Consider the following 15,571-nt stretch of genomic DNA (forward strand, 5'->3'; position numbering starts at 1 on the left):
TGCTCAGGCTGGTCTTGAACTCCTGACCTCAGGTGATCCTCCTGCCTCAGCCTCCCAGACTGCTAGGATTATAGGCCTGAGCCACCGCGCCTGGCTGAAAGGATAAATCTTAAATTTCAATCAATTAAGTACTTACTGAACAATAACTATATCCCCAAAACTGTGTTATGAAATAATATGATTAGTGGAACCTATGCTGGTAAAGGTAATATTAGCACAATTTAATAACTTTGGAGTGTCCTTTATTCTAGGATCCTAAGAGAACTCTTAAAGTTGTTTTAATGAGAAGATACGAATGGATACACAGTATTTTCCACAAATCAGGAAAACAGGCAATTCTAATTGCTGCCCTAACCATTATTCAATGTTGGTATTAGTGCAGCTTCTCTATAAAAACTATCACCCAAATCTTCAATGTTGGTGTTCAGTATAAACTGGCACTCCTATTTATAATTTTAGGATGATGGCAGGGGAAGAATTAATAGGAACATGTCCAGGGAGAGTGCCTCAGGATATTTATATTCATAACTTTTTTCAATTGTCATTCTACTTATAAAGAGAATGGATAATCATCTACATCTGACAAAATCCTTGAAGAGTTAAAGTCCATCTTTTCTATGAAGCCTTCCTTGAGTAGACTATATCATACTACTCTCTGACTTCTCCAAACTTTTATTACTCGTAATTCATACTTTCTTATATGTTCTATATGTTTTTATATGCAAATTTTGTTCTGATTATTAGATATTAAATGGCTAGAGCAATGGTGCTGTAACTTTTTGCATCCGAACCACCTAGAGGGCTTGTTGAAAAAGGTTTCTGGTCCCCATCCCTAGAGTTTCTGTTTCAGTAGGTTTGCGAAGGAATCTGATAATTTGCATTAGGTACTGCTGAAGTTGCTGGTCAGGGGACCACACTCTGAAAACCATTGAACTAGAGTAAACAGCAGTGACATACTTTTTGTATAATGGTAACATACAAAGTATCATTTGCTTCTCTCTCTTTTTGCCATATCTGCTTCCACTATTCTTATCCAAATCTTCACCCCACATTTTCTTTTTTCTTGGAATGCCCTCTGCCTACTTTCTAGTGAATTCTTATTTGTATTTCAATTCCCATTTTAAATGTCACCTATGAGAACCTTTTGTTGATCTCTAGGTTACAAGTAACATTAGTAGCGTCTAGATTTTTGACCCCAAATGGTTTCATATATGCTCTCACTATAATACTTCCACAACTTTTTACTGGAATTGCTGGTGTACATGTCTGTTTTCCTGACTATACTGTGATCTTTTCAAAGGCACAAACTGTATTTTACTTACTTCTGTATTCTCGGTACAAAATAGAATGTGTGGCACACAGTAAATGTTCAGTAACTATTCACTGACAGAATGAACAAATTGACTTTGTATCTAGCTGTTTATAACACTTCCCTCATAGCTTTCTCTAATGTTAAGCTGTATCAATTTTTATTCATGACATACATAATTATCAGTTTAATTTTCCTAAAATTCCATATTGCATTCCCTTCTCCTCCAAAACTGTACTCTTAAAAGCCTCTTTATAATCTGGCTCTGACCTACAGCTCTGATATTATCTGTTATTCTCTGCTCCAGTCAAGATATGATACTTATGTCCCCCAAACACACTATATACATCCAACTGGAAGAAATCTGTAAGAGCTCGGCTCTTTTTTTCTCCCAAACACATTTTTAAATTCCTCCCCTCTGCTTCACTTTTGCAGAATTCACTGTTTCACTATTTATAGCAATTGTTCAGCACTTAATATCAGCTGCCTTAAAATGCTCTCATTTATGTATATTTTATTTATTAATCTAGATTATAAGTGCTGTAAGCTCCTAGTCTTTATTTTATTCTTCTTTTTATCCCATTGCCTACAATAGTCAGGCCTTTAATGTTTAGTTATAATTGTAAAGGAAGTACCAAATAAATTCTTAAACAGAATCAGTGGCTTATACATTCTTCATGTCATCAAAACAGGCCCCAATGATTCAAAAAAGAATAAGAAGACACTTTGAAATTCCCCTTATGGTCTGCATGCCCTGGTTCAGAAACCTAAAGACTGTCCCAGTGAGAAAAAAGCATATTGGTCTCCATACTGCTCAGGTGCAACTTTTAGAAGGGATTACAATGTTATCTAGATTTGGACAGAGCAATCTGTCCAGAATTAGAGAAAGACACCCCCAGAAAGTAACAGGCATGAAGTGCGTGGTGGTTATAGATGGCACTGTACCATATTGTGGAAAACTTACCAGTTGTGAGTAGAATGCAGTGGGAAGGGATGGAGACTAGAAGAGCCCTTTAAAGAAATGAACTAGAAAACCTTCCATCCAGAGGATAGAGAGAATGCCATCTTAGAATAGCAGAACTGTTTATTAATAATTTGAATGCCTGCTAGAATGGAAACTGAACCAGAAGCAAGGTGTATCACCCTGCTCTCCAGTTTTACATCTAACAGCTCCAAACAGCTAGCACAGCCAGGGAAAAAAATCATAAGCCCATCTAATGGTAGACACTGAGTCTTGATAGATCTCTCAGGAGCAAACACCAAAAAAACCTAACACAGAGCATATGGAAAAAATACTGCAGAAGAATATAAAGAGAACAGTATCCTAAAAAAGCAGGTAAAGACCCATTAGCTCAAAATAATATACTGTAAGAACAAGAATAAAATTTTAATAGTTGGAAAGCCTTCTTAACATGCAAAAAGAGATGGATTCCACAGAGCAGGAAGTTAATAATAATCTGGATTCTGGCTAGTAAATTATATTTACAAAGATAAGCAATGAATGAGGAGTAAAATTTAGTTACAGTTTTTATTGTACATAGGAGTGATTTTAAAATGTTGGTTCGTTTTTAGTTCAAAAATAAGAGAAATATAGTTTAGAAGGCTTTTTAAAAATTTAAATATATCTCTAGGAGAATTAATAACAAGATGTCTACATTCTAAATCTCTCTAGAGGTGAGCAAAAAAGTATTTATATGGTCAAAGAAGAACAAAGCAATTCTAAAAGCAAGAAAACATAAAAAATAATAGTACACAACAAGATAATATAAAACCAAACATACTAGTTATTACAATAAATGTAAATATATTAAACATTGCTACTGAAAGATTAAAAGTCCAACATAGAGTTAAAACTTGAAATTCAGCTTATGCTCTAAGACACAGAGTTGGCAGATCTGGGATTCTATGCCTCTTCCTTTTGGTGTCGAAGCTTGTATTCTTTCTGTACCTCATGCTGTTTACCTAAATATGCTAATGAAATTGAGTTCTTTACATTTCAGATATTTAAGTTCATTCTATTATATATAAATAATGTGCTAATTACATAATATAACACATTTCTTCTATCTTTGTAGGAGTAAATAGGTTTCTTTAAGATATATGTGTTTGCTGTATATACAAATAAATGAATATATATGAATATATCCACATATATGAATGCACTAAGTGATTAAGATGCAAAAACATTTCAAATGTTGACAAATCAAGTTCTCTTGCCTGTTTGATACATATCTATATTATCCACATTTAATATAGACCTATAGTATCCAGATTCACACTATGTTTGATAGATTTAAAAAGAGTAATATTACATAGTTATCTTTTTAAAGCAATGAATCATAAGAACACTGCTTTAAATTCATGTTCTAAGAATTCATTTATAATGAAACAATAATCGTAGGTAAACATATTTATTTATGTAGTTATTTAAATTCATCTGATTGCAAAAAGTTTTGGTAGAGCCTGATTTACAGAAGTAAACTCTTTGTAATTCAACACGAATAAGGGCTTTTGGAGCTTAAAGCTTAAGAAAAAAGAATGAAGTGCTTAAATCTCATAGACATGTTTAACCACTGACAACCACTGATTTAGCAGAAAAACAAAGCCACTACCTCCTTTTGATTTACAAGCATAGTACTGCCGAGGTTGATGGCAGTTACTCATCATTTAGAAAATGTAATCTGATTTTTTATTTTTATTTGACTATTTTAAGAAAAAAAAAAAGGATGCTGTAACCTAATCATGCCATAATCCAGGTGACATCTGTACTAGGCAGAATCCTGTTGTTATTCTCCTGTCTAGCTGCTATTGCTGAGAATGACAAAGTAGTGAAATTACATTTTACCATTATTATTTCCAGACACTCTCTAGCAATGGTTTGTTGACTCTAATAAACCTTCAGACAAAGCTGTCAGCAAAGGAAATGGCAGAAGGAGAGCAAGGAAAAGCCTCTTCAACAATAAATGCATCAAAACCTTGGTATTAGCTTGTATAGTTTCTGATAAAATTTAATGTGAGTGCTTCAAAATTTACCTTGATGCTGCATTTAAATTCCAAAAAGAAAAATGTGTTATATCAAGTGATATTACCAAATATTTTGATGAATATAAACATTATGAGATTAAAGAATGAGACATCTTACCTGCTATAGTATTAAGAAACATCAAATATTCGAAGTTTGAGATTTCCCTTCTTTGCCAGCGCTGAGTCATATTGGAAGATTTATAAAGCTGCCGAGGAGTGGCCAGTGATATCCTCCTAGCAATTAAGCACACCGTCACAGACACAGTCTCTTAATTTGTAACTTAAACAAATCTAGTATTAGCTAATATGTTGGTTTGATATCATTCAATTTAAAATAATTTATGCTTTATTCTTTTTGGGTAAATTATAAAATATATTTTGATTATATGAATTAGCATTATTTGAGAATTCTATTGTAGGGAAGATATATTTAATTATTCAGGATAAACCAATTTGAAAGAAACCCTATTTGTAAAAATATAGCTGCAAGTGGGTACCTTACAAATCAACAAGAACAATAAAGGTAAAACTACACTCAAAATAAATCAAGGTAGCTTTTAAACAATACAGCAAATCTACTCCATGCTAACAAGGTAGGTAGGTGGTTAGTCAGGTACCTGCTTACAAGCATTTGATTTATTGGCTGTCAATGAACTTTTTATAGCTGCCTTCACATGTAGAGTGTGCACATTTACACACATAGAATGTGCACACGTACACTGCCTCTACCCACAGAATATATATCCCTCTAATAATGTAAAAAACAACAACTGGGAACTTTGAAAAAAATGTATGGGTCCAGAAAAAGGTCTATAGGAATAGCTGAAGAAAATAAGTCAGGATAATTTGTACAAATTATGAAAATTTCCAGGTTCAATGTGTTTATCTAAAAATAATGAAAGCTAATTGCAGTTAGAAAAGTGTGATAAAGCTACTGGGTTTCCAAAAATGATTGACAGAGGTTCTCAAAGTTTTCCAGTGGCACCCTTAGTGCCTCAGTAATTTTTTCATGGTGCTCCTTGGTGAAGAGAAGTACCTAACAGTTCTGTTTATTAAGTAGTTAGGTCTAAACAACTCAATGAATACTTAACATCTTAACAACTAATAGCTATTTGAAAATATAATACTCAAAAACTGAAAGAGTAATAATATTTGTATTTCATTCTTAAATAACCACAGCTGGGCATGGGATATGTACACCTGTCGGGCACTGCACAGCTTCTCAGATTCTGGAGTCAGATCTCCCACCCCACCTTCATTTCCTGTTGCACACTGATTTTTCTTGTGGCTCTTGTTTTTAAACACAGCAACTACCAAACACCAGTTTCACAAAGATATCATTGAAAAGAATGAAATGCTATTTAATGTTGAAACTTAGAACTAATTTGAACTAATAGTTTGTGTGGTATCTGACAGATGTTGTTTTTTCTTATAAAATATAAAATGCCCTGCAGCACCTCTGCAAATTCACTGTGATATCTTGGGGCTCCTTGGTGCTCAGTTTGGGAACTACAGACTTAAGATTATTTCTGTTGCTCATGGACTATTGTCAAATATTTCTATTAAAAAGGAGTCTTAACAGGCATTGTCATATACATAGCAGTAGCTAAAATATGTGTTAGCTGAAAGAAGGGAGAGAAGGAGGAAGGGTGGGATGGACCCATGTTATCTCAAATTCAAATCTTAATTAAGAATTTAAAAAACAATTGTATATAATTCAATGTTTAAAATATTAACTTAATAAATTGTGGCAACCTGTTCACATATTAAAATTTTTGAAGAACTTTCTTAGTTACATCTGTGAGACAATAGACAACTGATTGCAAAAGGACCATATGAGTCTGATGGCTCATTTAATTGCAATGGCAAATGGTATATGGAAATTATACTTTAATTCTACAATTAGGACATTTAAAAATGAATTTCACATGGCTACCTAATGGGCTTTCAGAGTTTTATCCATAATGGCCCCAATATTCAAAATTTTCTCAGGTACACTTCCCTTCACACACTATTTTATGCTATAAACTCTAGCCTGGTTTCTGACTTTATGTGGCAATATGCTAAAATGTTTTCTAAATTATCAAGAAATTAATAAACTATGCTTACCCCAATTTGCACTGTTACTATTATAATCATATTCTTGATAATCTGACTAAAATTCTTATATATAGCATGCTTGGTCTACTAAAAGAAATATATGTAAAATAAAGTTTTGAATTCCTTTGTTGACATTTTAAACTCAGACAATTTAAGAAAAATATTGTTCATCTGGAAGTAATTCTGACCACCAGAATTATTTCCCAAACAAAAGAAAAAACAACAACAACAAAAAAAAAAACCCAATCCTGTTTGGTGTAAACTGTAAATAACAGGAATCATGGGGGACAGTTATGTCACTCTAAGAGTATATTGAAGAAAAATGCAGGCATAGGGAATGAATTTAGAAGAGCAGATTATTAATAAGTTCGGGGAAGGTTTAGTTTTTGCTGTTGACATCTCTCACTTTCCTACTATAAACTCACTGAGAGTGGGAACCGTGTTTAACTTAGTGGTTTTACTTGCTGTTATATACTTAGCATTTAGCAATAGTTAGCATACAGTGGAGTCTCAACAGGTATATCTGAATGACCTGAATTATCAGTCATCTACCCCAAATGGCTGGATAGATGTGATGCTAAAAAAATTAAATAATTCAATTGTACAAAGAAGAAAAATGGGAAACAGTAAATCAATAGGGCTATTCAAAATATCCTATAACAAGTTTAGAAATTATAATGAGGACAGTTTCCACATGTTTAGGCTATAGTATATTTTTAGAATTGGAGGGTAAAATGAAGGCAAAATTGTCCTCTGAAATAAAAAGTATTAAGTATCATAACAAATGATGACCATCATAAATCATCAACTCTATAAATACAAGCAGGGTATATCCTTTGCAAGTGAAGAATCTAATCAAATGGAACATTAACTGACTAGAAAATACATTAACCAAAGAATGCAATCAGTATGAATTCCAGAAAATAGACAAGTGTTTGCCAGTATTTTTTTGGCATTATGAGAAGGAGCAGTGTGAGTCACCTTGTAGAGGACACAGGATAGGAATTAAGAGAGTAGGCAAGAGGAGTAACTTATTTAAGTCAAAATATTCCTATATCTAAAATGGGATAAAAATCTCATTGTTTTAAGAATCAGGGGAAATAATACTTATAAACTGTTAATAAAACACAAAGTATAGTCCCTGGCACATGGAAGTCATCAGTAAACAATAGCTATGGACATTAATTAATTAAAGTGGTATTTATTAGGCCACCCTAGCTTAATGGAAATATTCCCTTTGTTCTAGATCTTTGTTCTTTAAGCAACAATCTGATTTGCAATGTGATCTCCTTGGTAGGCTTGCCCAAGAAGTGGCCTAAGTGATTTGTGAAGTTAATTGTTCTTGCAGTACAACTGCCTTTGAATTTGATGTGTTTTGCTGTTGTTGTTCAAAATAAGTATCTTATAGGTTTAACTTAGAGTAAGTTCCCTAGAGTTTGATAAACTCTGGTTAAACTGACAAAACTCAATGTCAAGAAAGCAAACCAAAGAATGGATCCTTAGACTTTGATGATTCTATCAAGATATTCTTCACTGGAGGGCTTCTACTTGTAGGAGCCAGGCATCATCCTTCTCCTTGGACAATTCTCTAAATGTAACAAGATCTTACATATCACACACACACATACACTCATAGATATGTACGTATGCGTATCTACCTACCTACCTATATCTATGTTTGTGTATGCATACATGTGTGTGTGTATATATATACATTGCATTTATAGTTTAAAATGCAATGCATGTTTATAGTTTAAAAAGTGCCTTTATGCTCTCAAAAGATTCTCAAAACATCTCTTTGCAAAGCTATTTTCCCTATTTTATGGTAAATGAGAGTGTCAGCCCACTTGCCTTATTTTTTCAACCAACATTTACTGAATTCCTACTTAGTGCCAGGCTCTCTTATTGTAACCCACCTAATAAGTGACAGGTTTAAGCCTAGCTTCGGTGTCTCCCCCAACTCCTTCTGCTACTTCTAAGGATACATAGATCAGGAAATATACAAAACTGAACCTGTAAGAATATTATTAGGAAGCTAAGAATGAGTTGAGCCTTTGAGGTTGGGGGGCAAGCAACAAAAAGTGTTTTAAGATAGAATGGCTTTATGAAATAACAGGGACCAAAACTACTGAATATCTATTTTGCTTCCAGTTTTTCTATTAATGATCTTCCAAAAGTCAGAGAGACCACATGTAGTTAAAAGAGAAATAATACTCATGATAGGTAAGGAAGATAATAGAGCTTCTGGTTGTTTTAGATGAATTCAGGTTCAGACAAGTCCAAGAGTGCTGAGGGAAATTCCACACGCCATCGAGAAACCGCTATCAGTAATCTTTCAGAAATCGTGGTCATTGAGAAAGATGCCAGGAAGCAGGAGATTATTTTTAAAAAGGAAAAAGTTAGAACTATTTGTGAATTCTTAATGTCAATTTCTGGAAAAATTCTTGAATTGATGATTAAACACATAGTTTATAAGCACATGGGAAAGGAAGTAGTGATTAGTATGAGTCAGCTTATATTCCATAAGAACAAGTCTTGCAAAACTAACCTCATTTCTTTGATAGATTAAATGCATTTTTTTCTTTGACCTGTATTTTATAAGTGCTTCATTATCTGCTAATGTCTTAGCTTAATCTTGTCATTCTAATAGCAAATATCCTGAACATGAGTATACATGTCAGTGAATTGTTCTTACACTGCAAGCTTACAGAGAATAGGTAAGTTGCAATACAAGGTAACTCTAGTTGAATAACACTTAAAAAGCACCTCTGCAATTAGGCACTGTGCAAGGTGCTGTGGATTAAAAAAATAAATAAAACACAGTCCCTGCATTTAAAATGTCTGTAGCCTATTAAGGGAAGATAGACAGAAATTAGTCTTCCTTTCCATCCATGTAGTGCTCTGCAATCATTTGCAAGGATTTAACAGTCTATGTGGTAGTCACTGCTGCTTATCTCCCCAAAGGCAGTCTCTCTTTCTTCCTCACCAACAGAAACCATTTTTTGTTCAGGTACAAGGTGGCAAGGAGGCAGAGATATCTTTTCCAAAAATTCTAGGTGATACCTGGGCTAAGCCTACTCTCACTCCCTTTTGGTAGTGATTGTTTTAGGGGTGGGAAGGTGACCTCATTCTGGACAAAGGGACTTGAGATGAAGATTGCAGGAGGCTTCTGAGAAATATGTTCCTTTCTAAAACAGAGAAGCTTAAAAAGAGATCCTTTGTGTCTTTTTTCTACTTAAATGCAGTTATGTGAAGATGTGGTGTCTGGAGAAGTAGCGATTATGTAAATGCAAGGCCAACTGAGAATTCTGATATAACCGAACTTCTGAATATAACTTAACTTCAGATCTTTTGCTTTAAAACACACACACACACACACACACACACACACACACACACTAACTCCTATTGTTTAAGCTACTTTTAGTCAGGTATTGAGTTACTTGGAGCCAAAAACAGACTAACTGATCTTAGCAATACACATAAATACTGTTTTCTACTAAGGCTAGTATTCTTTAATAAAATAAGATTTTAAAGTGATTCTTCTAAAGTATCAAGATGAAAGATCTAGGAAATGGTTAAAACTACATCATAATTAATGATGATTAATCTCAATAAACTCTAAGGGTTTTATTACTTTAATGAAGCATTTATACGTAGCATTTATAAAAAATAATTTATATGATATCACATAGCAATTAATCACAAACATCTTAGGGCTTTTGGTATGTTTTCTATACTGTTTTAACAGGCAAAAATGTCTTATAATTATATGCTAGCTATGATATGCAATCAACTTTTAAAATCATTTATATATGTGTTAAATAAAATCTGCCTTAACCATTCTGTCATTTTCAAAATACTTGTTTTCATAACCTCTTTCCCTGCAAATAACCTTCAGAGAAAGAAAATTCCTTGGTCCTTGAAATAATTACAATGGCATAACCACATTTACATTTCCGTCATATTGAGACTTAAATATGTTAACAAACCGTAGATAATGTGTAATATGATATAATTACCTGGCTTGTGGCAAACCATAGCTGGTTCCTACTCCAACCCGGGGCAAGCTATAGACAACTTTTTTTACTGTTGCTTGATCAGGGAAATTAAACATAACCGAAGCTGCGGTAAGAAGAAGAAAAAAAAAACACAGGATTTAAAAAACCACAGGAGAACTATCTATTTAAGAAATCATTTTCAAGTGGCTTTCATGATTTATTTGTAAAGGTAATAAATCTTTATGGAAAATCAGCTTTCTATTTAACTTTATTTATGAGAACCTAGGGTTAACATTTTTAAAAAAATTAATTCTTTTTTATTTCCTAGAAAGGATTTTTGCTTGTTTTAGCAAGGGTATAAAAAAAGAGAGAAATATCATAGGCAAAATCAAGACAGTATCATACCATGTAAATGAGTAACAGCCAAATACGAGCACATTTTCTTTCAAAATATTTAAGGGGACTTACTTCGGTTTGCCATAAATACTTCCAAAGCAGTGTTTTGTAGAAGATAACGTCTTGAAAAGACAGCTCGTATCTCACTGAACATCCATTTTCCATGAAGTCCCTCAGTGTATGCAAGAACCTGAAATAAACAGTTTAAAGGGAAGTGTCAATCAATAAAATATGTATTTAAGACTTAGTCTGACAGTATCTTAGACAGTGCTATATAAAAATCAGTAATTGAGGAATTATCTTTCTGAATTCATGATACATCACAACATTGTCAATCATTTGATACTATATATTTGCAAATTTTCTGTCTTTCTAAATTGTCTTAGATGGCTCTTGAGGAAATGAAGGAGTAGAAAAGTTATACATTCAAGGTGACCCTGTGACTTAAAGCAGAAAATATATTATCATTTTTTGGTCTTGTTTATAAATCAGTGGACCAGGTGACCACCTGTGATATATACTGTTGTTTCTCTCCAATATCCCTTCTCTCCTAAGGAAGCTCAGTTATCCCCAGAGCATCTATATGGTAAACCCCAGGCAATGGATCATGATTGGTCTAATCCAGGGATCAGCAAACTTTTTCTGTGAAGGGCAGATAGTAAATATTTTTAGGCTTTGCAGGTCATATGATCTCTGCCGCAACTACTCAACTTTGCCATTGCAGCATGAAAGCAGCTGTAAATATATGTAAATAAACGGGTATAGCTGTGTTCTAATACAACTTTATTTACAAGTGTGGGCTGAATTTGGTCCCAAGCCAGAGTTTGGCTAACCTATAGTCTAAGCCAGTCATGACAATGTTATTCCTTGATTTCCAAAATTTCCTCGCAACTTTGGGGAAGGACATTTGACCTAGCAACTGGCTAATAAGAACAAATGATCAAATGCCAAAGGTAGTTGGGGATGTTAAAAGCTGATGAAATGAGTCACATGTAGCTGACCCACCCCTTTCCCTTTCTTGCTCGAATAGAGATGTGATGGCTGAAACTGTAGCAGCAATTATGCAACTAAGAGGTGGGCCAAGGTAATCACAGCAAAGTTGGCCCCAATATTGAGCTACTCAGCAACTATCCATATTTGGATTTCTTATTACATGATATAGATAAATCCATACTCGATTAAGCCACTGCTCTCAAATCTACAATAAGTACATTCCTTCCTGATACACAAATATATTAATATATTAACAATACATAATCACTTTTTTTACTAGCTTTGATAAACTTTAGTGCACTTATATTTGCTTTGGTGGAAATAGAAACTAGTTATTGAGTTTTACATACATTATATTTCTTCAGCTTTGAAAATAAGCCATGAAGTTCCTTTTTACATTTTTTTCTCAAGAAAATATATAAGAAATACATAGTATGTATATAATCTTTTATTTTTTAAAATATTATTTTGTAACCCTTAATTCAGTTTGTCTTTCCATAGACATTGAAAGGTTTTTGTAGGCAGTCAGACATCTATTTAAATCCTGAGACATTTTGGAGCCAGTCAGACTCCTATTTAAATCTTGGCTCTGCTATTTGCTAACTACAGGACCTTGGAAAAAATCATTTAACTCCATCTGATTTCTGTCATCTGAAAAACAGTGGTAATGATACCTATTACTGTCCAGTTTAAGCAGAGACAATGAATGTAAAGTACATGACCCTAGCTACTGAGCTCTGTTCATGAATTTATATGTTCTTATTGTTGAACATCATGTGACAATTGTTTCAGTTTCTGAATGCAAAACTTCTTTTTATACATTTCACAAAAAGGTTGTAGTGACTTGCCACACTTTATATTTATAAATTCTTAGTTGGCTATAATGCTTTCTATATTTGAATTTCATAGACCAGTGTAATTTTTTAAAAAGGAAAGAGATACTGATACAGGATTGTTAACTGGTTTTTTGTCAAGTAAGAAAAATTTTAAGACAAATAAAATAGCCACAACAACAAAACCTATCTTCAATTATAAGCATTATTTCACTAAAAAAAAAAAAAAAAAATATTTGGCCATTTGAAAACCCAAACAGTAAGATGAGTACGGTATCAGAAAAAAGGACAGATTTTCCCAAGAAAGCTGTGTTGGCACACTTGTACCAATACTGGTATGCCAGGAAGATACATTTATATATATATATATCAGCTATCTCTATGTATCTAGACAGATGTTTCACATGTATGTACACACAGTCATATTTTGACTCATTTTTCTCTTTGGGAACTGCTGTGTAATGAATCTAGCATTTCTTTCCATCAAGCACATTAACAGTTTTTATGCTAGTTAAACCAGGCAGGTAGCTGACGAAAATATAAGTTAGTTTGACTCCTTCAGTGGTTCATGTAAAAGTCTTTCTTATAAAGTGTGTCAATTATTAATTTATGGCCTTCCAGGTCCAAATTCACTCTTGATTTGCGAAAATGAATTTGCAACCTTGAAATATTTTTCCTTTGCCACCTGACTTGGTTAAACTTTGTCAGGAAAGGGCACTGAAGAGACGCTGCAGGAGGAGGTGTTTCTCGTCCTTGCTCTGTTGAGCTCACAGGGCAGGTTCCTGCTCTCCAGTGCTCAGCTCCTGAGGTTCATGTTCAACAGCACCCAGTGACCAGCAGTTTTCTCAGTACTCCCCTACCCCGTGAACAGCTTCAGGAACTCCTTGGAGGGTGGATTTTTGGAAAGTTCTAGAGGGAAGAGCTCCAGCGCCAGCCCCCAACCCTGAGGGGGCACCAGAGTGACTTCTCTATCATTCGGTGAGCTATAGCTATGCCTTCCTCACAAGCCCAGGAGGGCTTCTTCCTTGGGCTCTGTGATAGCCCTAAGGGGACTGGCTGCCCCTTACCTGTGCTATTCCCATGTTCTTTAGAGTTATCTAGCCATTGCCTTGTTATTCCAATCTCCTGTCATAATTTATAATTTTTTATATTACACTTTTTCTATCTAAACTGCTATGTGATTCCTCTCCCCTAATTGGATCCAGACTGATACACAAACCCAGTTTTCCTCCCACCACTCTCTCAGCTTCAGACTGAGACCACAATAGTCCTCAGGGACCCTTTCTAGCAAGAAAAAAGAAGGACAACTGAGATCGGTAAAGCTTGAAGGCAAGGAGGAAAGGGAGTGATAATAAAATTAAAAGAACATAATTTTGCTCATAGCTTGTAAATAGCTTAGGAAGCAAATTCTGAAGGACAGATCCAAGTGTCCAAAGCTACTTTGAACAATGGCACCATCATTTATTTATGTGTGTAAGTTCTTGTAAACTTTTCAAAAAGTCTGCCTAATTACTGTACAGTAACCCATGCTATATTTAAGCATTTGAAATCTTCAAGAAGTGCTAATAAAAGAGAATGCTCTGAGCTGGCCACAATTCTCTGCCAGGAAACTCCAATAGATTCAGGGGGTCCTTTTCTTTTTTTAATAGCAAGCTACCTCCGGCTTTCCCTTCTTGTTCTTCAAGATTAATTGTGAAATGAAAGTATTCTAAGAGTTCTTTATTTAAAAAAGTTTCATTCCATAATACATTTTTTATTAAAAAAACTTTTAGATCTGCTCCTCTTAGCTACTTTTTCTAGCAACCAATTTCGAGTTACCATGTACTCCCTACACTGTCTTTTCTGTTTTATTACTTGGTTTTAAATCTGTGCATGGAAATTATTAATCTTCTTATGCATTTGTTTTCTGTCCTCTCCCTGTGACATGAAAGTTCCATGAGAACAGGATTCTCATCTACGCTATTTATTGCTCAATACACAGTGCCTAAAATAGTGCCTGGCACGTATGTGCTTCATACACATTTGTTTGTTGAATAACTCAGTATGTGAAACTGACAGAGACAGTACATATGAGGAAGGTCACAGAGAAATTTTACAAAATGTATGCATTTCTGATTCCTATGCTGAACTGGAAAAAGCTCTCCAATTTGGCCTTCAGACTTCTCATGTTAATGTCCTGATGGTATAGTCCACCAAACACCTCTACTGGGTTTAGATTTAATCAAGACCTAAAAAAGCAATCTAAATAGAACAGCTGGTTTATTTTCTTCAGTAGAGGAACTTCAGACTGGTTATATCTCATTCCTGAAAGCTCCTGCCCCTACAGAAGAGGGTTCCTTCACTCTCGAGAGGTTATGGAAGGGCTGTAGGTTAAGGAGTTTTGATTGATGCTATAGACATACGACTCTCACGTAAGGAAATGTACATTAAGTGTGTCACAGAATATTGTCTGGCACCCCCATTCCTGAGCTCCAGTGTTATTTCTGATAGTAATGTAAAACATTTTTGTAGTAAAGTTAATACAGATAAGCTGGAAAAAATGCAAACAAATCAAATACAGAGATAAAACACTAGCAATTGAATACATTTTGTGATTTTCATGGGCTTTCTTGGACTATAGCCCAAGTTTCCTTTACTCTGTTCTGCTCACAGGCAATGGGAAAACCCTGAAGCTCAGTGGGAAAGTTTTACAGTGAGATTTTACACATACCGTGTGGGAGGCACGTGGAACATGGAAGTGGGAGGCTATGGGACTGGAGGCGGAGTGACCAGATGGGATACGACATCCGGCAAGCGATGAGGAGTTTAACCAACTTGTATATATTTTATAAATGTAAAGGAGTTATCAATTACAGTTGATTAAATACTTTTTTATGGCATATCTCTATAAAAATCTGAGCATCAAGCCCAGGTCT

General features: G+C 34.4%; 1 protein-coding gene across 12 annotated transcripts in view; it reads right to left on the minus strand.

Annotated features, from left to right (window-relative positions):
- NBEA (neurobeachin) overlaps positions 1 to 15,571 on the minus strand; it is a 562,035-nt gene that overhangs the window by 104,977 nt on the left and 441,487 nt on the right. For all 12 annotated transcript variants that reach the window (XM_045567190.1, XM_045567200.1, XM_045567192.1 and 9 more), the window contains 3 exons: positions 10,903 to 11,020; positions 10,456 to 10,558; positions 4,452 to 4,567 (listed from right to left, as the gene is read on the minus strand). In XM_045567190.1, coding sequence (XP_045423146.1) covers positions 4,452 to 4,567; positions 10,456 to 10,558; positions 10,903 to 11,020 — 337 coding nt within the window. The remainder of the gene's footprint in view (positions 1 to 4,451; positions 4,568 to 10,455; positions 10,559 to 10,902; positions 11,021 to 15,571) is intronic.

The sequence above is a fragment of the Lemur catta genome, chromosome 13 (genome assembly GCF_020740605.2).
Source record: "Lemur catta isolate mLemCat1 chromosome 13, mLemCat1.pri, whole genome shotgun sequence".
NCBI classification, from domain to species: domain Eukaryota; kingdom Metazoa; phylum Chordata; class Mammalia; order Primates; family Lemuridae; genus Lemur; species Lemur catta.